Genomic DNA, 23,648 nt, shown 5'->3' with positions numbered 1-23,648 from the left:
CTAGTGGAGGCAGGGAACAAACAAGGTAAGTAAAATCTACAGTATGCTAGATGGTGGTAAGTGCTTCAGAGAAAACAGCAGGAAGGGAATAGTGTTGGGCAGGATGCAGGTGTTGGAATTTTTTTTTTCAATATATGAAATTTATTGTCAAATTGCTTTCAAGTATTGGAATTAAAAATTTTTTTTTTTAACGTTTATTTATTTTTGAGACAGAGAGAGACAGAGCATGAACGGGGGAGGGTCACAGAGAGAGGGAGACACAGAATCTGAAACAGGCTCCGGGCTCTGAGCTGTCAGCACAGAGCCCGACGCGGGGCTCGAACCCACGGACTGTGAGATCATGACCTGAGCCGAAGTCGGACGCTTAACCGAATGAGCCACCCGGCGCCCCTCAAGTGTTGGAATTTTAAATAGATGGTCATCGGGGCACATGGGTGGCTCAGCTGGTTGAGTGTTTGGCTCAGGTTACCATCTCATGAGTTTGAACTCTGCGTCGGGCTCTGTGCTGACAGCTCAGAGCCTGGAGCCTGCTTCGGATTCTGTGTCTCCCTCTCTGCCCCTCCCCTGATCGTACTCTGTTTTTGTCTGTCTCAAAAATAAAGAAACATTAAAAAAAAAAAAAAAAACCCACATGGGAAAGTCAGATCCTTGCCCTTATGGAGATCCCACTAGAAAGAGAAAGGCAGAAGGGGGGGGTACCTGGGTGGCTCAGTCGGTTGAGCATCTGACTTCGGCTCAGGTCATGATCTCGCGGTCTGTGAGTTTGAGCCCCACGTCGGGTTCTCTGCTGACAGCTCGGAGCCTGGAGCCTGCTTCGGGTTCTTTGTCTCCCTCTGTCTCTGCCCCTCCCCTGCTCATGCTGTCTCTCTCTGTCTCAAAAATAAATAAAACATAAAAAAAAAAAAAGGCAGAAGGGTATACAATGTAGATAATGTCAGGTAACAAGTGATTGCAATCAACTGATGTGGATGGAATGAGGCTAAGATGAGACTAGTTGGGGGTAGTCGAGAAAGTGAGGTGAAAATTGCGTACAGACATGAAATAAATGTAGGAGTGAAGAATGGTTTAGACAGAGGAAACTGCAAATGTGTAGGCCCTAGTTCTGCGAGGAAGATAAAGAAGGACAACATGGCTAGAGTTTACAAGCGAGAGGTGTTAAGAAAGATGAAATTGAGGAGGCAGGTGGAAAGGGCCCTGTAGGGTTACTCTAAGTCAGTGGAGGGGTGGCTTCCTTGCCGTGCGTGGGCTGTAGAGGCGCACCAGAAGAAGCAAGGAGGCGGCTGAGACTGGTTGGTGGCACAGCGGTGTTGGAAAGGGGAGGATTTTGAGATGCAGTTTGGGGACAGAGCCAGTGGGACCTCCTTTGGGTCCAGAAAGAAGAATTAAGCGTCATTGCCTTTCTTTTTTTTTTTTTTTTTAATTTTAATGTTTATTTATTTTTGAGACAGAGAGAGACAGAGCATGAACAGGGGAGGGGCAGAGAGAGAGGGAGACACAGAATCTGAAACAGGCTCCAGGCTCTGAGCGGTCAGCACAGAGCCTGATGCGGGGCTCGAACTCACGGACCGTGAGATCATGACCTGAGCCGAAGTCGGATGCTTAACCGACCGAGCCACCCAGGCGCCCCGCGTCATTGCCTTTCTTGAGCACCCGTCATACACTTGGTGAATTGGTCGAGGGGTACTTGAACCTAGGGAAGGTTAAGGTTTTCCTCCTCCTTTTCTGCCTTTCTGTAACCTGACTCTTGAGTATCCTATCATTTGTCAGCTCTACTTTTTTGTATTGTTTATCTGCAACTATAACAGTAAGTTGACCCTAAAACATGGAGAAATAAATAGCATTTATATCATAACTATGTAGTGCTCAGCTAAGTAATGTGCTAAGATTTCAAGTATTTTCAGAATCTGAAACCACAGCCCCTTTGCCGTTTGAAGGATACTTTCCAATATCAGCCTCACCTTGATTGTATTTCTTATAAACTATCAATTTCTTAAAACATACCATTTCTTAGGTTGCTTAAATAAAAGTTGAGATCTAGCTATTTATATATGGATCTTGCCTGTTCTTTTTACTTAAAGAATGTCCAGGTTTTTTATTTTTTTACTGTAACTGTCCTTTTATGTTGTCACCTTGTGTATGTGCATGAAAGTTGAGTAAGGCAGTGATTCTGAACCCATGAGATTCAGTGCCCTCTTTTAATGTCTCCCTTATAATCCTGAAATAAAATTTATACGTAATACCTAGTACACATAATTTTTCAAAGTCCCAATAATGTCCTAACTGTACTAAAAGAGGAAAATTCTATGTAATTTGTGATGAGATAAAGTAGATGTCGATCGGGAAGTGTCCCAGCCTGACGACCCATGAAGACATAAAGGTAGTTAGGTGGCTGTACCAATGCATATTCTTGCTGTAAATGCTGCCACACAGTTCAGGTGTGTGGTTGCTGGTGATTCAGACTTGACAAGTGGCATTACTGTTGCTGATGGTGATCTTCTGGAACTCCAAATCCCGAACCTTATTTTCCTTGAGTATTCCGTCTTAAAGAGTTTGATCACTCCAATCCAGATATCTGACATTCGTTCTTAATTCTCTTCTCCCTCTTCACACTTATTTCATGGTCCTCATTTGATAAAGTGCAGTTCTGGTTAATTGAACTCTGCGTATCCCACATCTGTACCAGTGCAACTGAAGGTAGATGGAGAAAAACACAAAACCTCTAACTGATTTCACTTAAAATTTAAAAAAAATTTTTAGATGTTTATGTATTTTGAGACAGAGTGAGCAAGCAGGGGAGGGGCAGAGAGAGAGGGAGACAGAGAATCCCAAGCAGGCTCCGCAGAGCTTGATGCAGGGGCTCGATCTCACAAACTGTGAGATCATGACCCGAGCCAAACTCGAACACTTAGCCAACTGAGCCACCCGCAGCCCTCAGTTTTGTGACTTTAAAACACCCTAAAATTTAAGCTTGGTCTTAGCTCCAAATTTGATTTTTAGAGTTTCTGTTTTTTTACCTGTTAAAAAATGTTATTTTGCTTTCATATTTGTAACATTTTATTGTTATGCTTTTGTATTTATATATTTAATATATGTTTATATTTTTGCTTTCTGATGTATTGAAATGAAATGGCATTTTGTATATTACTTTTTATGGCCAGCCTACTTATAATTCAGAACATTTTTTTTTCTGCAATTTGTGGATTCTTTTAGGTTTTCTGTACATATGGTAGTCCCTTCTCATCCATGAGGAATCTGTTTCCAAGACTCCCAGCAGATGCCAGAAACGGCAGCTAGAACCTGTATCTACTGTGTTTTTCCATGTAAATACATGTCTATGGTAAAGTTTAATTTATGTTAGGCACCATAAAAGATTAACATTAATAATAAAACAGAACATTTATAACAACATAATACAATAAAAGTTAGGTGAATGTGGTCTCTCTTAAAATCTCCTTGTACCGTACTCTCCCTTCCTGTGATGATGTGCGATAATAAAGTGATGAGATGAAGGGAGGTTAATGATGTGGGCGTTGTAATCGTGTGGCATTGTGTTAGGCTACTGTTGACCTTCTGATGAGAATTATCTGCTTCCAAATCACAGCCGACCTTGGGTAACTGAGGCTATAGAAAGCGAAACTGGGGATGAGTAGGGACTACTGTAAAATCCAGACCATAATGATAGTTTTGCTGCTTCTTTCCATTTATTTAGTTTTGCTTGGTTTGGGTGCATTTGGCTAAGACTCTTAGGATGAGGTTGAGTGAAAGAGTGTGGGCCTTGAATTGTCCTTTGTTTCAAGAACAATTTCACCGTGAGCAATCACACTTACTGTAATTTTTAACGTTTAGCTATGAAGGATTTTTAACATATCTAAAGGTAGACAGAATAAATAGACCCACCCACAACACCAGTCCATGGCTAATTATGCTCGTTACTTTGTCATCAATCACAGATACAGTGTTTCGTCAATAAGACTTTCTAGTTAGTGTCTCAAAGATAAGTGTTCTTGAAAAAAAATTGTTACCATAACCTCACTACCATTAACACATGTAAAAAGCTAATTCCTTGGTATTAAATATGCAGGGTCAAATTTCTAATTTTCAAAAACATCATACAGGGCGCCTGGGTGGCTCAGTCTGTTGAGCATGTGACTTTGGCTCAGGTCATATTCTCACATTTTGTGGGTTTGAGCCCCGCGTCAGGCTGTGTGCTGACAGCTCGGGGCCTGGAGCCTGCTTCGGATTCTGTGTCTCCCTCTGTCTCTGTCCCTCCCCCATTCGTGCTCTGTCTCTCTCTGTCTCAAAAGTAAATAAACATTAAAAAAAAAAAGTCATACAAATTTTTAAATTCGTTATTATAAGAAAAACCAGGATCCAAATAAGATTTCCACATCATGTTTAATACATTAGTTTCCTGTTGCTGCTGTAACAAATTACTACACACTTAGTAGCCTAAAGCAACATATAGTACATTCATTTTCTTAGAGTTTTGAAGGTGAGAGGTACGGAATGGATTTTATTGGGATAAAAATCAAGGTTTCAGCAAGACTGTATTCTTCTGGAGAACTTAGAGGAGAGAGTTTTCCAGATTCTGGAAATTGCATGCCATTTCGTAGCTTATGGCCCCTTCTTCCATCTTCAAAGCCAGCAGTATAGCACCTTCAAATCTTTGTGGGTTTTTTAAATTATTTTTTAAAAATGTTCTTATTTTTGAGAGACAGAGCAGGAGTGGTGGAGGGGCAGAGAGAGAGGGAGACCCAGAATCCGAAGCCGGCTCCAGGCTCCGAGCTGTCAGCACAGAGCCTGACGTGGGGCACGAACCCACGGACTGTGACATCGTGACCTGAGCTGAAGTCGGACACTCGACCGACTGAGCCACCCAGGCGCCCCCGAAATAAAGAATTCTCAAAAGCCAACAATAAGAAAATGAACAATCCGATTTTTACAATGAGCAAAAGATCTTAACAGATACCTCAGTGCTGAGCCACCCTGGGGCCCTGCACCTTCAGATCTTTCTGACTGCCGGTTTTGTACCCACATCTCTGCTTAACCTCCCGCCTCTCTCTCGTGTGGGATCTTGTGATATATTGGGCCCAGGATAATCCAGAGTAATTTTCCCGTTTTAAGATCTTTACCACACCTTTAAAGTTCTTTTTACCGCGTAAGGTCCTGGAGGTTAGGATGTGAACACCTTTGGGAGGCCATCCCTCAGTTAACGTGTTTATTAAGTCTCTGAGTTTGTTTCTACCTCTGTTAAAAATTCTTTTTCAAGATTCTTTTAAAAAATTCTTGGACTTTATTTGTGGAGTTTCACACAGTTGTGATTTTGCTGATTTCAGTCCTGTAGTGTTAGTTCCTCTGTATTTTACTATAACTTGGTAGTTGGACCTAAAGCTTGATCAGTTTCAACCTTTCTTTTTCTTCCCCCTCAGGAGGCACATAATGTCGAGAAGGCACATAAGGTCTGCCAGTATCTTTTTATGATGTTAACAATCATCAATGTTCGGTGCTTAGATCTCTTCACTCGTTAGGGCTTGTACAGTGATATTCTAATTGTCATTCTGTCTCCTATTAACTAGGATGCTTTGTACAGAGAAACTTCCCATTTAGTCCTTTTTTAAAAAACGTTTATTTAGTTATTTTGAGGGGAGGTGGAAGGCGGAGGGGGAGGAAGGGAGAGAGAGTCCTAGGCAGGCTCCACGTTCAGCACAGAGCCTCACGCAGATCTCACGACCATGAGGTCATAATCTGAGCAGAATCGAGTCTGATGTTTAACCCACTGAGCCACCCAGGCGCCCGCCCCGGCCTCCACTTCTATTTCATTGGCATAGTTTGTAATAGAAAGGCGGGCATCCCTGATTTTGTTGTGCTTTGCTTTACTGTGCAAGCTGAAGGTTTGCGGTGACCGGGCATGAAACGTGTCTACTGCTGCCATTTTCCCAGTGGCACTTGGTCACTTTGTTATCTGTGTATCACATTTTGGTAAATCCTGGCAATATTTCAGACTTTTCTGGTTACAGTATGTCATGATGGTCTGTGGTCAGTACGTTCAGATGTTACAATTGCTCTATCGTAATTGTTAGGGAGCACCACGAACCACATCCATCTGAGAAGGCCAACTCAGTCTCTACACGCAGTGGTGCTGACTGGTCCACTGAGCAGCTGCTCCCCGTCTCTCTCCTTCCCCCCAGACCTCCCTGTTCCTGGACACACAGCCGTGTTGAAATGAGGCCAATTAATAGCTCCACAACGGCTTCTACGTGTTCAAGTGAAAGAAGGCGTTGCGTGGGTCTGACACTGAATCCAAAGCTAGCGGTGATTAAGCTCAGGAAGGCAAGTCAAAAGCCAAGACAGGCCAGAAGCTAGGCCTCTTGTGGCACGCGGCCAACTTGGGACTGCAAAGGAAAGGTGCTCGAAGGAAACGGAGCATGAATGGTAAGAAAGCAGAACGGCTTCATGGCCGATCTGGACCTAGTTTCGGTGGTCTGGACAGGAGACCAGAGCAGCCACAACGCTCCCTTAAGCCAAAGCCTCATCCGGAGCGGGGCCCTAACTCTCTTCAATTCCGTGAAGCCCGAGATTGGTGAGGAAGCCACGGAAGTTGGCTCGTGAAGTTGAAGGAAGGGAGCCGTCTCCGTCACCTACAGGTAGCAAGGTAGCACAGGCAGCACGGGAGTCCCAAAGCGTTCCTCAGAGGACCCAGCTGGGGCGACCCCCGAAGGTAGCTGCCTAAACAGCGGATTTCCAGTGTAGACGGAGCAGCCTTGCATCAGGAAGGAGACGCCACCTAGGACTTTGACGGCTGCAGAGGAGAAATCGGTGCCTGGCTTCGGAGGACAGGGTGACTCTCTTGTTCGGGCTAATGTAGCTGGTGACTTTGAGTCGAGGCCAGTGCTCGCATCATTGTGAAAATCCTGAGACCCTTAAGCGTTGTGTTAAATCCACTCTCCTTGTGCTCTGTAAGCGAAACAGCAACGCCGGAAGGACAGCCCATCTGTTTACACGGTTTCCTGAATATTTGAAGCCACTGCTGAGAACTATTGAAGGAAAAAAGATTCCTTTCAAAATATTATGGATCATGACAATGCACCGGTACCCAAGAGCTACAATGGAGCTGTGCAGTAAGAATTAATGTTGGCCTGCTAACACCATATCCGTGCTACAGCCCATGGATCAAGGAGTAATTTTAAAGTCTTATTTAAGAAATACATATTACAAGGTTGTAGCTGCCATAGGTAGTGATTCCTGTGATGGAGCGGGGCAGAATAAATTGAACAAACCTGGAAAAGATTCGCCATTCTAGATGCCATTAAGAACATTCGTGATTCCTGGAAAGAGGTCAGACTATCGACATAAACAGGAGTTTGGAAGAAACTGATGACTTTCAGGGGTTCAGTGGAGAAAGTAACCTCAGATGTGGTAGAGACAGCAGCAGAACTAGAATTAGAAGTGGAGCTTTCACTGTGCAGAAACTTTTTATTTAGCTGTAGTCCCAATAGCTTCTTTGCTTTTATTTCCCTTGCCTCAGGAGACCTACCTAGAAAGTTGCTACGGCCAATGTCAAAGAAGTTACTGCCTGTGTTCCGTTGTAGGATTTTTATGGTTTCAGACCTCATATTTAGGTCTTTGATCCATTTTGAACTTATTTTTGTGTAAGGTATAAGAAAGTGGTCCAGTTTCATTCTTTTGCACGTTCTTGTCCCGTCTTCCCAACACCATTTGTTGAAGAAACTGTCCTTTTCCCACAGGATATTCTGATGGGTTAAAGAGGTGATTGGGATTAAGGAGTGCACTTGTTGTGATGAGCACAGGGCGATGTAAGTGTGGAATTAGTAAGTATGTTGTACATCTGAAATTCCCACAACACTGTATGTTAACTGGAATTAAAATAAAAACCTTAAAAAAAATGGAGCTTGAAGTCGGGACTGACTTTGCAGTCTCCGGATAAAACTTGAACAAATGAGGAGTTGCTTCTGATGGATGAGCCAAAAAAAAAGCTTTTCTCGGGACGAGATCTATTCCTGCTGAAGATGCTGCGAAGATTGTTGAAATGACAGCAAACGTTTAAAATATTGCATATTTTGAGCAGCTGATGAGCAGCATCAGGGTTGGAGAACATCAACTCCAATTTTGAAAGAAGTTCTGTGGGTAAAATGCTGTCAAACAACATCACATGCTGCAGAGAAATCATTCATGAAAGGAAGAGCCAGTTATGGCACACTTCACTGTTGTCTTACTTTAAGAAACTGCCACAGCCTCCCCAGCCTTCAGCAGTCACTCCCCGGCTCGGTTGGTAGCCATCAACCACCCTCCCCCAGCCAAAAGAGTACAACCTGCTGAGAGCTCAGATAATGGTTAACGTTTTTTTAGCAATGAAGTATTTTTTAATTAAGGTGTGTACTTTTTAGAGCCATGATGCTATTGCATGCTTAATAGAGCTCAGTCCAGGGTAAACATGACTTTTATATGCTCTGGGAAATGGAAAAATTCACTTGATTCACTTTGTTGCAGTATTCCCTTTGTTGCAGTGGTCTGGAACAGAATCCACAATATTTCTGAGGTACACCTGTAATTTATAGGATTCTTTCCTTTTGTTTACTAATTGTCAGAATACTGGGGTGGCCTTCTAGCATCCTCCAATATCGGCCACATAGTTCTCGTCGTTACGAATTCTCGTATTTAAGCACATCTGATGTGTTTCAAGACGGTGCGCTTATTATCCTTATTAACATTCAAACTGTCCTATCTTGGCACGACCCTAGTAACCTCTGATAGTATCTTTGCTGTCTGGCATCGTGAGATGTCCTGTTTCCTGCTCCTGCCCTGGGATCAGCCGCTTCTCCAAGAAGCTCTTGTTCTTTTTAGTGGGAATGAGTATGTGGAAAATGCAGTTTGAGTGCCAGTGGGACTCATTGTTCTTGTCGATGAATAGGGTTCGGTTTTATTTTAGTTTTAAAGAAAAATACATCAGGAGTTTATAGTGATTCTAATTCAGATTCCGGACTGCAGTCTTTCCTATTTCTGTATGTCTTCTATCTCCTTCAGCCAACAAGATTTCTAAAAGCATTGAAGTTTCTTTTTTGCAGAGTTGTTGTTGTGTTTAGTGTTTATCCCCCTGGAGAGAGATCATCAAATTGCTGTGCTTGAAAATCTGTGTGCTTATAATAATAATTCGGTATACATTTAGGTTCACTTATTTTCAGTGAAACTAGTTATTGCTACAAATAAGGTGTGTTCACAATAGTCTTGGTTTCTTTCTCTATTACTTATAGCCTATTCCTAATGATTAATTTTTTTCCTGATTGGTTTTTCATGGTTGTTATTTTTAATAAACATTTCTAAGTAACTGTGTCTATTCATAGCCCTCTTTGTGTATATACACATTGCCCCAACTTGCTTTTTTCACTTAACAGTATATCATGGAGGTTACTGCACAGCAGAATTAGGAGAGTAGTCATTTTTATTTTTAAAGTGTTACAGTACCCTAGAGTGTGGATGTACCATAATTTATTGACTCTGTCTCATATTGATGAATGTTTGGATAGTTTCCGGTCTCTTGCAATGAATAATGTCTGCATGTTTTTAATAATTTTGCTAGTGTATCTTAGGGATAGATCTTTTTAAGTGAGATCTTACCAAGTGTGCTTGTCTTTCCTGCTGATTTGAGATACTGCTTTTATCATCTGTAAAGTCTGTTAAGTCTGTGAGTCTATTTGTAGATTTTCAACTATGTTTTAACAGTTTTATTGATATAGCTTACATACTATACAATTTATTTATTTGAAGTGTACAATTCATCGATTCCAGACATTCTTGACGTTTCTTATAAGTTTAATCGTATGACATTTGGCCATTTGTGACTTCTTTTCACTTATAATGTTTTCAGGGTTCATTCATGTTCAGCATGTACCAGTCAGTCCTATTTATGGCCAAACTTTTTTTTTTTTTTTTCCCCCTGAGTTGGAGGAAAAGGAGGACGAGGAGAAGAGAGAGAATCTGAAGCAGGCTCCACCCCCAGCGTGGAGCCCATGGTGGGTCTCGATCTCACGAATCATGAGATCGTGACCTGAGCCGAACTCAAGTCTGACACTTAACCACCTGAGCCACCCAGGCACCCCTGGCCACATTTTTAATTGAGCGTATGCCACATTTTCTGTGTCTGTTCGTCAGTTGATGGACATGTGGGCCCCTGTGCCTTTTAGCTATTGCAAATAATGCTGTAGTGAACATTGGCATACGAGTATCCGTGTCCTGCTTTGGATACAGACCCAGGAGTGGGATAAATTGTTAGGTGCTCAGTGTTCAACACCCTACACTTTAGTCCTTCCCTTTTTTTCCTGTGCTTCGTGGAGGGTTTTTCTCCGTGTTTTCTCCTCCAGTGATTAAGTGCTCTTGCTTCCTAGGCTGTTCTTGCGAGCCTGGTTGTGGGGAGTGGCGGTGTTCTTGGGTTTTCTGGTCCAGCTTCAGCCTTACGAGCCCTTTGTCCCTGAGTCTAGGGGATGAGGCTTTATTAGAGATCCTGCCCCTCCTCAGCTGGAGACCTTTAAACATTTGAGCCCGGGGTGATTTTCTGCTTCTCCCTCAGAGGTAGGGCGCTCTTTTTTTCTTTTCTCTTCACTCAGTAGCAGTGAGTTTTTACCTGTGTCCTGGGGTGACAGTATTTGTCTTTCTCTCAGCGGCTTCATACCTTTGTTTCTTACAAACGGTACGGGAAAGGAAAAGTCTGTGACTTTCCTGCAGAGATAGCTGCTGTCTTCTTCTGAGACCCGGACAACCAAGAGATAGATCCCTTTTCCAGTCATAGTGTCCGGTGGAGGTTTGTGGAGAAAAAGTCTGCAAATGGGGTCCCTCCTTTTGTGTCGGTGGCTGCGAGGATTACACATTTGCACGCTGGCCCACGTTCGGCTATTAACAATGAGCTACGTACAGCGGAACGCTGAGCCCGCTTGTCCTACGGCTTGGCTTTCCTTCTGTCTTTTGCCACATGTGACCTACTGCTCACGTCCCATCTCCCCTTGGGGGCATCTGTCTTTCCTTAAGTTTCAGGCGAGGTGATTATCCTACAACTTCAGCTTTCTGATGAATTTAAGAGTAATTGTAGATCTGCAGATTATTTTTTTTCTTGTAAAGTGGGAGTGGTATTTTTCCTAGAGTCTCCATCCGAGGTAAAAGCTGGAGTTCCTCTGTAATTAAAGGCGCTCTTAGTTTTTAACTTGCATTTGGGAAACATTTCAACATTACAGGAAGAAAGTTGGAAGTATAGTCAGTGACCTTTACACCCTTCACCCATTTTACCAGTTATTAACATTTTGCCTTTATCTTCCTGCATATTTATACATTAGTAGGAGTAGTAGCATTTATTGAACCATTTGAGAGTAGAGGGCCCTAACCTCATGACTGTTTACCCCTGAATACTTCAATCTCCTTATTTTTTTGGATTTTTAAAAAAAAAATTTTAATATGAAATTTATTGTTGAATTGGTTTCCATAACTCCTTATGTTCTTAAAAAAAAAAAAAAAAAAAAAACTTGGTAATAGGGACGCCTGGGTGGCTCAGTCGGTTAAGCATCACACTTAGGCTCAGGTCATGATCTCACGGTTCGTGAGTTCAAGCCCCACACCCGGCTCTTTACTGACCGCTTTGAGCCTGGAGCCAGCTTTGGATTCTGTGTCTCCCTCTCTCTACCCCTCCCACCCCTGCACACATTCATTCATTCATTCATTCTCTCCCTCCCTCTCTCTCTCTCTCTCTCTCTCTCTCTCACTCTCTCAAAAATAAATAAACATTAAAAAATACAAAAAAATAAAATGTATCTTAGAAAAAACAAAAACTTGGTAATATATGAAGATCTTTATATGTCAGTGATTATATATTGATACTAAAGAATGTTTTGGTAGTTTGTATTCATTAAAATTTTTTCTGTCTGTAGGTATCATTAATGGGATTGGAAATTTTAAGTGCCTTTGTGGACAGATTATCAACACGATTTAAGTCCTATGTAGTAATGGGTAAGTTAACTTTATTTAAAAATCGTTGTAGGTGTTGACATACTGGCATTTTTTTCTCATGGTTTTTAACACAATTGGTTCTCTGTGAATGGAAAAAAGTAATTTTCTACAGCCCAGAGATCTACTACGTAGTATTTTAGTTTGCCTAGACATAAAACATTTTAAGCCTATTAAAATAATTCTATTTCCTCTGAGACAAATAAAACCAAAAAAAGCAAAAGACGTATTAAATATTCTGCTAATAGGTTTTTACTTCATAGCTTAAAAACTTCTACTGTTAACTTTTACTTTTTTTAACATTAAAAATTTATAACTTACAGCACTGCTTTTTAGACTTCTGTGGTACAGGACCAATATTTTGTAAAATACAGTAAAAATAAGTGATACAGCAAAATGAAAGGAAAAAAAACCACGGGGCCCAATTTTTTATTATTAGATTCAATAGACCAAATTACTTTGGTCAGATTGTTTTTAAAACTCTATTTTATAAACACTCTCAATTTTTTTTTTTTTTTCCCCCCCCCGCAAATAGTTTGTAGAGCCGTCCCGAGCTGCCAGCCGCCCTTTGCGCCGCACTCACTTCCAGTGTGTTTGCGGTATGGTGCGAGCCCGTGGTGCATTGCTTTTCTTTGCACAGTCGTCGGGATTACAGTGCTGGCTCTGACCTGTTTCCTAAACCCAAGTGGCCCTCGTGTGCCTTTTGGAGCGCTTTGACGAGTAGATTGGGTTCCTAATGTATAGCAATAGTTAAGGGAAATCGCAGCTGTCCATGATTTTCTTTTATGGATTAAGTTAACGCTTCCTAATGCCCACACTTATTTTCTCATTATCTTTGGTCAACTTTTTCTTCATGTTTGGTATGTCCCCAGATTCTGCTGGTTTCTTATTTTTATTGTCTAACTATCCTTTCAGCAGAAGCATCTTAGTAAGTTCCCTTTTTAATCACTACCTGGTTCCAGGTCATTCTTTGCATGAATGTCTTCTGAAAAGGCCGATTCTTTACCGTATCAGTCTTCTGCTTAAAATCCTGTGATAGATGTTAAAAACTAGGCATATGTGTTTTACTTAGGTATTTTCTTAAAACAGTTTGAGTCATTGTTTAAAATCAGGAAGTTTTATGTAAAAGATTCGTATTTAGGGCTTGTCTACCCCCACAGGTACTTCCTTGTGGGCTGAAGTTTTGTCATAGATTCTCTTTGGTATGGGTCCTGAGCTTTCTGCTTCACAAGTCCTCCCGTCTCGTCTTGCCCCTTCCTGAGGATAGCAGTTATAATACCGCCAGCTTGGAGTACCGCCCTTTCTAGAGCTGGATCAGTTCTGGCATTTCCCGTACCTCCCTGACTGTAGGCGTTTATGTTTGGGACCCCTGCCCTATAGTAGCTCCCTATTATTAGTTGTGACAGACCGTATTTTAGACCGGACGGTAATTCTAGGTATTGTGTATCTTGCTTATTTTTCAAATGCAAGGAGAGCCGCATGGAGTTTGATGCACCGACTCCTTATAATGAGGCAGTAGGAATAACGGGACCAGAATCCCAGTTTGTTGCCTCCCGGGACTGTCCTGCTTTCGGAACCTCTGTTTTGCTCTCCTCTGGTGGCGGTCCGCTTCTCTCAGCCTGTACGTCCCTGCTACGTCTTAGTAGCCTTCTTGATCAGCGGTCTTCCGCAAGTACTCTCTCCACTTTAGTTAGCAACTTGCTCGCTCCTGGCAGTTCTGGCTTAACTCGCTCATGCTTCTGCTGTGCTGCTCTTTCCTTTTGAAATCGTCTCCTCTTTCCCATGGTCCGTCCTTTCTCTTTATTTTTATTTTTATTTTTTTTAATTTTTTTAACGTTTATTTATTTTCGAGACAGAGACAGAGCATGAACGGGGGAGGGGCAGAGAGAGAGAGGGAGACACAGAATCTGAAACAGGCTCCAGGCTCTGAGCCATCAGCCCAGAGCCCGACACGGGGCTCAAACTCACGGACCGTGAGATCGTGACCTGAGCTGAAGTTGGACGCCCAACCGACTGAGCCACCCAGGTGCCCCCCCGTCCTTTCTCTTTAAAAGACCTACTTCAGATTTCAGTGTCTGGGAGCTTTTCAGATCAACCTCAACCTACTCTGAATTTTTCTTTACTCAGTGCTCTCTTCGGCAGCACATATACTAAAATTGAATTTTTCTTTACTCTCTAGTTCTTATACTGTTAAATAGTCAATGAATTACATTAAGTTGCTTTTATTATTTTTCATATGTGTTTTCCATATATGTATATAGGCTTGTATGTGTAGTTTTTTTTTCTGTCTTCTCATCTACTCTTTATGGTTATTTGTGTACATTAATATTAGTATCATTTTCACTTTGAACCCCAAGTGTCCATCATTTTCCTTGGTGAGATTCAAACTTGTTATTAATTCAGAGTCAGTGTAGTGTAACGAAAATTTCATCACTGCTTTGCTAGTGTATATTGCCTACTTGTTACCCATATTGGGCTTTATCAACTTTACGTGTATAAAACATTATCCCCACATTATTTCTAACTTGTATGATAGCTCCACAAGATAGGCAGTATATATTTCATTTTGTTTTAATTTAGAGAAAGAGCAGGGGAGGGGCAGAGAGAGAGGGAGAGCGGGAATCCCCAGCAGAGCCTGCCCGCAGGGCTCAAACCCGCCTGCAGGGCTTGAACTTGGGAACCGTGAGGTCACGACCTGAGCCAAAATCCAGAGTTGGAGGGTTAACCAGCTGAGCCACGCAGGTGCCCCTCTGTGTACTCTTAAGGAGGTACAGTACTAAATGAAGAGCCCAGGGTTAGCTTTTTTGTTTTACTCTGTTTTGTACCTTAGCCAAACCACTTTAGGAGCCCTTCACGTGTGTTTATTTGGGGGGGGGGGGGGGGCGGGGAGAGAGAGAATCCAAAGCAGCCTCCAGGCTCTGAGCTGTAAGCTCAGAGTCCAGTGTGCGGCTCAAACCCACAAACTGCGAGATCATGACTTAAGCCAAAGTCAGACGCTTAACCGACTGAGCCACCCAGGGGCCCCTGAAGGTTTTTTTTTTTTAAATAATGTCATCTTAGATGTATGTAACTTGATGTGAGTGATACTGTCTTTCGGTACACTTAGGTTATTAACTATCAAAGGTATTTTTTTTTATCTTTTTACATTAAAAGTGAAGAGATGTTTTAGGAAAATTGAGATTGATGTTCAGTTTTAGACAAAGTTCCAGAAAGAGTATGGGCTCTTTTGATGTAAAATATTTAAAATTTCTTTTGTGGCCACAGATACTGTGGAAAAATAAGGTTTTCAAACAAAAAAATATATCCGATTTACATTTAACAATGATCACCAGCCCTGGTTTTATAATAACTGAATTCAGTAAAGGATCTCATATTTTACAAATTTTAAACAGATAGTTTTAACCCAAAATGGAATTGCAGAAAGAGTATTAGAATAATCGGGCTACCTGCTCATCACTCTTGCATCTCGTAAAATGCAAGATGGTCTGTGTCTCGTACAGTGCTAAGAGAGTAAGACATACGACTAGCTGTGCTTTGAACTTCTTCGGTGTTTCACTGTTCAGGTTCCAGTCTGTGTAACAGGTTCTTACTGGCTGCACGGTAAAAAGCTCTGTTTTGGAGTCCCATAATTATCTATTGAATATTCATCATGTTGAATGATAATTCAGTGGTCATTATAATACGTACAGATCTTTTGGGTAGACTGTTGACTCTTCCAAATGCTTATTATGGGCTTAGCACAAGTGGGTTTTGTTTTCGTTTCTTTTTTTCCAGTTTTATGTCATTCTGTCACTAGTCATGTGAGGTATAGGCCTGCACCCCTCCTTATTTTATAGATAAGGAAACTTTCAAATTCAGAGAAGTTTACGGTCTTAAATAATTAACAACTGGTAAAACTAGGAATAAAATCTTGTTCTGTTTCACACCAAGAGAATATGTATCAAAAAGGAACTCTAATGCAAAAAATTTATGGATTTTTTTTTGTTTAATAACTATAATAAAATGTTTATGTAGTGTCAAGTTGTTTTTGCTATTTATATTCTATAAAAGTTTAGTTTTTTGTCTTGAAGTGAGCCCTGGTTTGGGCCAACATTTTAATTTTCTTTTTGGAGTTAAATCCCACCTCTCGAGAATGCCGTGGATATTTTTTTTTCATACTCCTGTTGTGTGATTGTTAACACACACAGACACAGATACACACACATAGAACCCATCGATTACAAGTAAATGGAAGTAGTTATAACTGGGACCTAATTGTGTGGATTATTTAAGTCCTGGTTTCAACTTGCTATTTTTGTGACTTTGGGCAAGGTATTTAATCCTTTTGGGCCTTCTCTATCAAATGAGCCTACTCTCTTTAATTGGGCTGTTATGAGGTTGACGTGAGATAATTCAATGCTTAGTACGGAATAATATCTAACATTTATTAAGTGTTTATTACTATCTTCTGCCTCTCAGAAGCTATCAGAACCAGAGTCCCACAACAGCCAGTCCTACAGATGTCAATGGTTTTCTCTAATGTTAACAATACATCTAAGCAAGATGAGAAGTATTTATATTGTTCCAGCTGACAGGTACTTCGGTTGCCTCATGATTAGGCTTATGATTTTATGGCAAGAACTTTGTTCTCTTATAGTCATTTCCTTGATTAAGCTTAGGTTTTTGGATAATATTCCATTTGGTATAGTGGGCTTCTCACTATAGTCTAATTTTCTTCCAAAAATAATGTAATTTCTTTTTTCCTTAAGTGTTGTTTATTATTACTAAATCAGTCTGGTTGTTATATTGTAGACAGTGTTTATTGTAGAATATATTTGCATCAAATTATGTATACACTTAATTATAATTGTGTATAAATAAATGAGAGAAAATCCCTTTCTCTATCTTATTTCTTCTTCCTTCCCTTATTTAAACTAGGCCTCAACCTTCACTGCCTCAGGGAAAGGAAGGCTATAGCTATCATGTCAAAAGAGAAACAAGTTAATTTCTTTGCCGTCCAACATGGAGGATGATGGGGGTGGCAGGTGACACACAGAGTACTTACTTAGTGCCCTTCACTCTAAGTTGTTTAAATGTATTCTCTCTTTAATTTTTAGTCACCTTTTGGGGTGAGCACTGCTGTAAACCTTTAGGAGCTGAGAAAGTAAAGACAAAAGGAGAGTAATGTGGCCTCACACCTTGTAATACCACACAAGGGGCAGTGGTGATTTAAGGGATTACAAAAAGATAATTTTGACTGTGAGAGATTTTTGCCCTATGAGTGAACTTTAGAATCTGTACCCTCTGAATTCTGCCCTCACCTCCCTTTCCCTTCACCCTCACCCTCAACAGATGTCATTTCTTTTTGGTTCTTTGTTGACTTACAGTTACAGAAGCCATTTTCATGAAAACTCTCCAAGAATAGACTCTCACCCGCCTTTCTTGCCTCCTTGCGTGAAACAGTGCCACAGTCTTGGACATAGTAGAGAAAAACTGTAATCCCGGGGGCCTAGGCTTTTATTTTTGTCAGAATAATATGTCATACATACATAAAAGTACCTGTCAGACGTGTGATCATAAGCCAACACCTGCCTGTGCCCAGGTCAAGAAACCAGAACTCTCCCATCGTAGCTACTTCCTCTCTGCATTTCCTACTGACCCCTCCCTCCCTCTACCAGACGTTACCACTGACATGACGTTTCGGATGACCATTCCCTCGCTGATCTGTAGAGCTTGACTAGCCACACACGTCTCTAAATAGGATAGTGTTTAGTCCTGCCTGTTTTTTGAACATTGTCATAAGTGGATATCATGCTGTAAGTATACTTTTGGACCTTCCTTCTCCGTTAGTTTTTATTGGACTCATGAGTAAAGAAAATAATTTGCTTACCTGGTAACTTTTCATTTATGAAACAAGCTGATTATAATTTTGTAAAATATAGCTTATAATGGAGATGAATTATAAATATTTACTCTCTTCCTCTTGCCTTTCTCTAGTTATTGTAGCTTTAATAGACAGAATGGGAGATGCCAAAGACAAGGTTCGAGACGAAGCTCAGACTCTGATATTGAAGCTGATGGATCAAGTAGCAGCACCTATGGTAGGCCTACCTTTTAAATTTCGATTTTGCTAATCAGTAATGAAATATCGGGATAGATAGATGGTAATCACAGCGAGCCATGGAAGCCTCCAGGGACATGGAAGCTGAAATTGGAAACAGTGAATCATTGTTAATGCTCTAAAGAAATTGAAATTTAAAGTAAAATGTCGGTGTTTAACATTGTGTTGTTTTGCTTTTTCCTATTTTCTACTCTTTGGCATTTTTTATAAAGCCGACTCAGATTCTGTTACTTGGACAATATGCTGAATATATTATTCTTTGGTTTCTCTTACCTGCAGGTTATACAGTGTTCAGTGAGAAAGCTCCTTTTGAGAACTACTGAATGTTGTGTTAATTACTGCGACTTTTACAGTGACAAGAACTAAATTTTTTATTTAAACAGGTGGTTACTAATTAGATAAAGCATATATTCTAGGACACTGATTTGTGTGTTATGAATATAGTAAAAAAAAAAAAAATTAGCCCTTAGGGAGATGTTTTGAAAGGAGACTGAAAATAAATTGATATGTAAATAAAGATTTATAGAATATCTCATGTTAAGTAGAAAAAATCAGAATTTACAATATATGCAATGTGTTGTCACTTAGAATACAGTTTTAAAATTATGTATTACATACGTTTTAGAAAAACATCCAAAGAGTGTTCAATTGTAAAAATAAACTGTTGGCCGAGATATTTTACACCTTAGAATGAAGTCCTTGCTAATAGTTTGGTGGGTATCCTTCAGCACTTGCTTAGTGGTTCAGATTTTAACTCCCTTTTGATGTGTTATTATAAATAGTACTATAAGTAACATCCTTGTACGTGTGTTTTTGGACATAAATATAAGTATTTATTTATATAGACTGGTGTTCCAGAGGTGGTGGGGCTGCATCAGCTTATTCACATTTCAGGTTTTCCAGGTAAACTTCCAGGTTACCTTCTAGAAAGTTTGGCAGAGAGTAATATTAGTAGAGCTGAATAGAGTCCAGGAAGAGAAGGGCGTGTGTGTGTGTGTGTGTGTGTGTGTGTGTGTGTGTGCGCGCGCGCGTATATGTGTATGCATGCATGAATTTAATAAATGGAAAGGATGGTGTTTCTAACTGCAGAGAAAGGACTGATTGAGACAATTGGCTGTATGTTTGGAAAATAAAGTTGGATTATCTGTATAGGTTTATGTATCCTTTTTACAAAAGAGAATTATAGTAGGCAGCAATAAAATGACTTACCCAAATAATGTTTCTGTATTTGGATCCAGTGCTGAAGGAGAAAAGCCTGAATTATAAAATGTTGAAAAATCCTGTTCCATGTGACAGTCTGTAGTAGTTGCCAGGCAACATTAGACATTTTGAATGCTTACTGGACTACTGGGCTTATAATGGTAGCATTGTTGTCAAAGGTTTCTAAAGCTTAGAATTCTCTGTGCATGGAAATTGTAAGGTTTTTAGGTATTGGACATTGTTTTTCTGAGAATAATTGAAATCTAAAGTGAAAGATATTAAATAAAAACCAAAAAATGTGATTATAATATTAGAAAATGGGTGAGAGCAATGCTGCTAGCACAAATTGGCTTAGAAAAACTGAGAAGTAAAATCTGATGGGAAAATTGAGTTCTCATGAAAGTTGGTGATAAGGTTGGGAATAGATAAAAGATTAAAGCATGAGTAATTTAATTTTTTGTTATTCTTGTTTACTTCTCCTTCAAATAGTACATTTGGGAACAGTTGACTTCTGGTTTTAAGCACAAGAATTTTCGATCTCGAGAAGGCGTGTGTCTATGTCTTATTGAAACCTTAAACGTGTAAGTTTTATGATTATTGAAAATAGTCAACTTGTTTTTCATTTTGCTAAAAAGAAAAAACAGTATCCATTTTGTAAAGCTCAAGGAAAGCTATGGAAATAACAGATTTTAAATGAGTTATTAATTGATCTCTGGTATGAGAGTTTTTATTTGATCTGATATCTTTGGCTGTTAATTTTTTATGTGTATGTTAATTTAAAACAACTAGTCAGTGATAAGTGTTTCTCTTTTTTTCTTAAATAAGTTGAGTAATAGTTGCTACCCAAAATAGATGGTCATATAACAGGAATGCTGGTATAACTTAGGATCTTCTTCTGTTCTGGACCCAGTTTGGCATTGTTTTTAACTCAGTGGTATTTCAGATATTGTAGCTATTTCCCCCACCTAGGTTTTCTAGACCACTGTGGGTAGTTACCAAAATCATAGACTGACCAAGATTCGGCCAGGTAGCTAGACGGTGAATTGGGTAGCATTATGTAGAGCTCTGAAGCATAGATAACACAGAGCTCACAACTCCAGTCCGAAAAAACTGGGAAGCCAGGGCTTTTGTTCCGTTTCTTGATTATGTGCTCAAGTTCTATGCAACAAGATAGGTGATCTATTGTAACTTTCAACTTTTCCTGTAGCGTTACTTCCTTTATTCTAACTATACCTTCATTTATTTTCTTTTACTCCTCTGTGGTCCTTTCTGCCATCTAGAGCTTGTAAGTGCATTCAGTCTGCACAACTTTTGTGGTTTTTGGCTCTCCTGTCATTTGCTTTCAACCCATGACCTCATCAAAATATTAATAAACATAAATAAAGGTTTATTGGAATGCAAATTTATTGGAGACACAGCATCTAAAAATATCACTATTTTAAAGCAAAAGCTCAAATTTTCATGAGCGATTGATAGGTTGCTAGGTTTAAGAGTGCCATCGGTTGAACATTTTGTTCTGTTGGATCATGTGTCGACAGTTTTCATTGTCAGTCATGATTATTCACTTTTGCATATTTCACATTGTTTAGAATTAGTTTTTGCTTGTGTCTCACATCCTTCATGTTTTAATGATGTGTGCCCGTGCTGTGCACCATATTCGTCTTATTGATACAAACCAGAAGAAAGTATAGTTTGTTTACTGTTTGACTAAAACCAAATTCTCTTTATTTTGTTTCAAATTTTATTTAGTTTTGGGGCTCGGCCGCTAGTCCTCAGCAAGTTGGTACCACATTTGTGTGTCTTATTTGGAGATTCCAACAGTCAGGTAAAATTTTATTTACATTCAAGCATTGACTAACTTTTTTGGCCACCTCTTCTTCTTAGGGCTCTTACTCCGTTTTTAAAAAAGAAGAGGGAGGGTGGAGGGGGTTGTGAAATCAAGATTTCGTGTCATTTTGCTCTTAAAATCCACCAGTTACTTCCTGAGAACACATTATATTCACTTCAGTTGCTTAAGTTTGTCGCTCGTTTGGCGTTAAGGATGTGTGGTGCTGAAAGGATAGTTCTCGGGTTTGAAAGATGGAGTGGCAAAGAGCCTTCCTTTCCGTAGTCCTGCACTTAACCGTGAGGACAGGTTGTCAGCCTCATTTCTTCATTCCTGAAAGTGGCTGCGTAACAACTTTTTGCCACAGAACCCTGTTTAACGAGAGTTTGTACCAGTGGTATATCCCTTGTTAGAAATTTACCTGAGCTGCGTATGCTAGGCATAAAAGGGGAGTATTCTGGATCCTGTCCGTCCTAGTGGAGTTGAATCTTGACTGTAACCTTTTTGGCACAGCCTGGGCATTTGGAATAACCCTGGATAAGGTTTTCCTTGCTACTAGGCCTGGCTCTGCCCCTGGAGGTTTGTAGAGTTTTACTTCCTCTTCATTTGCTTTTTGGCGGTGGGCTGGGCATGGAAAATACGGCCATCTTCCAAATTCCTGTCTTGAGGCCACATTTTTTTCTTTTAATTGTAGTAAAATATACACAACATAAAATTTACCATTCTGGTCATTTTTTATTAATGTTTGTTTATTTTTGAGAGAGAGACAGAGTGTGAGCTGGAGAGGGGCAGAGAGAGGGAGACACAGAACCTGAAGCAGCCTCCAGGCTCCAGGCTCCGAGCTGTCAGCACAGAGCCCGACGCGGGGCTCGAACTCACGAACCGCGAGATCATGACCCGAGCCGAAGTCGGACACTTAACCGACTGAGCCTCCCAGGCGCCCCTGCCATTCTAATTGATTTTAAGTGTGTACTTCGTTGGCATTAAGTACACTGTTGTGCAGCCATCACCACAGTCTATCTCCAGAACTTTTTCGTCTTCCCAAACCCGTACCTGTTAAGCAAGAACTCCCTATTCCCCCCAGTCCTCCAGCTCCTGGCAACCACATACTACTTTTTCTCCTGTGAGTTGTTACGCTCTAGGTATTTCACGAAAGTGGAACCATATAATTTGTCCTTTTGTATTTAACATGTTTTACCTGGCATAACGTCTTCAGGGTTCTTCTGTGTTGTCTTTTGTCCGACTTCCTCCTTTCGTTTTTAAGGCTGTATAATATTCCATTGTGTGTGTATACCACGTTTTCTTTATACATACATCCATAGGTGGACATTTGGGTTTTCATCTTTTGACCATTGTGAGTAATGATGCTTTGCGCATTATTGACTGTTGGGTTCGGACCACATTCTTGAAGGGCAGTTTTATTCCAGGAAAGTATATTAACCGCAGTAATGATTTGTAATCATACAGTTACCGGCAGCTTTTATGCAGGCTTATTACAAATAGAAGGTTTTTTAAAAGCCACGTTAATAGCTTTTATTTACATGTTTTAGGTTTCTACAGAACCTTTTACAAGGTTTCTCTAGAAGTTTCTCTGCAGGCCCTCTTGGTTTTTGTTAATGACCTGCCAAAATCTTTCAGGGGTTTAGAAGCATTAAAACCAACTGAGAGCTTCAAGTTGGTGTGCGAGTATAATGTTGCCTTGAGGTGAAGTATTTTATTATGTTTCATCTAAGGTGTTTTGTTTTGTTTTTTTAAATTTCTGAATTCTTTGGCAGGTGAGAGATGCGGCAGTGTTGGCTGTGGTGGAGATCTATAGACATGTGGGAGAGAGAGTGCGGGTGGACCTCTGTAAGAGGGGGATTCCCCCTGCTAGGTAAGTCTCGCTACATTTGTTTATTTGCCACTCGTTTTAGAAGTTTACTTTCATGTGTGTATTTTAAATAGGTTCAATTTTCTGAAATTTTTAAAAATTCTAAAGATACAAAAAGATACGCAGGTTATCACCGTTTAAAAAGTTTTTGAGGGGCACCTGGGTGGCTCAGTCGGTTAACAGTCCGACTTCGCCTCAGGTCGTGATCTCGTGGTTTGAGCCCCGCGTTGTGCTGTCTGCTATCAAAACAGAGTCTGCTTCGGATCCCGTCTCCCTCTCTCTCTGCCCCCATCTTTCTCAAAAATAAACAAACATTTAAAAAATAAAATTAAATAAAAAGTTCTTGAGATCTTGTAATTTTCTTGGACACTGGTTGATTATATATATATACCCCTGTACTATTTAATATGTAATTAAATACCATGTCAGGTAAACTGTTTTTGGATACCAGGCAGTAATAATCATTACAGTATTTGGAAGATGCTTGAGCAAGATTATAGTAAAAATATTAATCCATTCATTAAGTAAATATTTTTTTTAGTGCCTCCTGTTGAAAGATACTATACAAGGTACTGGATAACAGAAAGCTATATAAGAATTAGTCACTACTCTTTTTTTTTTTTTTTTTTTTTTGAGAGAGAGAGAGAGAG

General features: G+C 40.2%; 2 protein-coding genes across 27 annotated transcripts in view; one reads left to right on the top strand and one right to left on the bottom strand.

Moving 5' to 3' along the window:
* CLASP2 (cytoplasmic linker associated protein 2) overlaps positions 1 to 23,648 on the top strand; it is a 180,958-nt gene that overhangs the window by 2,487 nt on the left and 154,823 nt on the right. For all 12 annotated transcript variants that reach the window (XM_042903509.1, XM_042903503.1, XM_042903507.1 and 9 more), the window contains exons 2-6: positions 11,928 to 12,006; positions 17,980 to 18,083; positions 19,793 to 19,884; positions 21,053 to 21,128; positions 22,904 to 23,001. In XM_042903509.1, the coding sequence (XP_042759443.1) occupies positions 11,928 to 12,006; positions 17,980 to 18,083; positions 19,793 to 19,884; positions 21,053 to 21,128; positions 22,904 to 23,001 (449 nt within the window). The remainder of the gene's footprint in view (positions 1 to 11,927; positions 12,007 to 17,979; positions 18,084 to 19,792; positions 19,885 to 21,052; positions 21,129 to 22,903; positions 23,002 to 23,648) is intronic.
* The window catches only part of LOC122198757, a 79,575-nt gene that overhangs the window by 18,713 nt on the left and 37,214 nt on the right, over positions 1 to 23,648 (bottom strand). For 10 of the 15 annotated variants that reach the window (XR_006193146.1, XR_006193148.1, XR_006193151.1 and 7 more), the window contains one exon: positions 17,975 to 18,187. The exons of 4 other annotated variants lie outside the window; for them this stretch is intronic. Coding sequence is in view for 4 of the 11 variants with exons in the window: in XM_042903517.1 (XP_042759451.1) it covers positions 18,113 to 18,187 (75 nt within the window). In the remaining 7 variants the exon portion in view is untranslated. Of the gene's footprint in view, positions 1 to 5,680; positions 7,035 to 17,974; positions 18,188 to 19,312; positions 19,344 to 23,648 lie in introns of those variants that run through there. One more of the 15 variants, XM_042903515.1, reaches the window with a different exon arrangement.

This window comes from Panthera leo, chromosome C2, assembly GCF_018350215.1.
Source record: "Panthera leo isolate Ple1 chromosome C2, P.leo_Ple1_pat1.1, whole genome shotgun sequence".
Classification (NCBI taxonomy): Eukaryota; Metazoa; Chordata; class Mammalia; order Carnivora; family Felidae; genus Panthera; species Panthera leo.
This window is presented reverse-complemented; position numbering and strand designations above follow the sequence as displayed.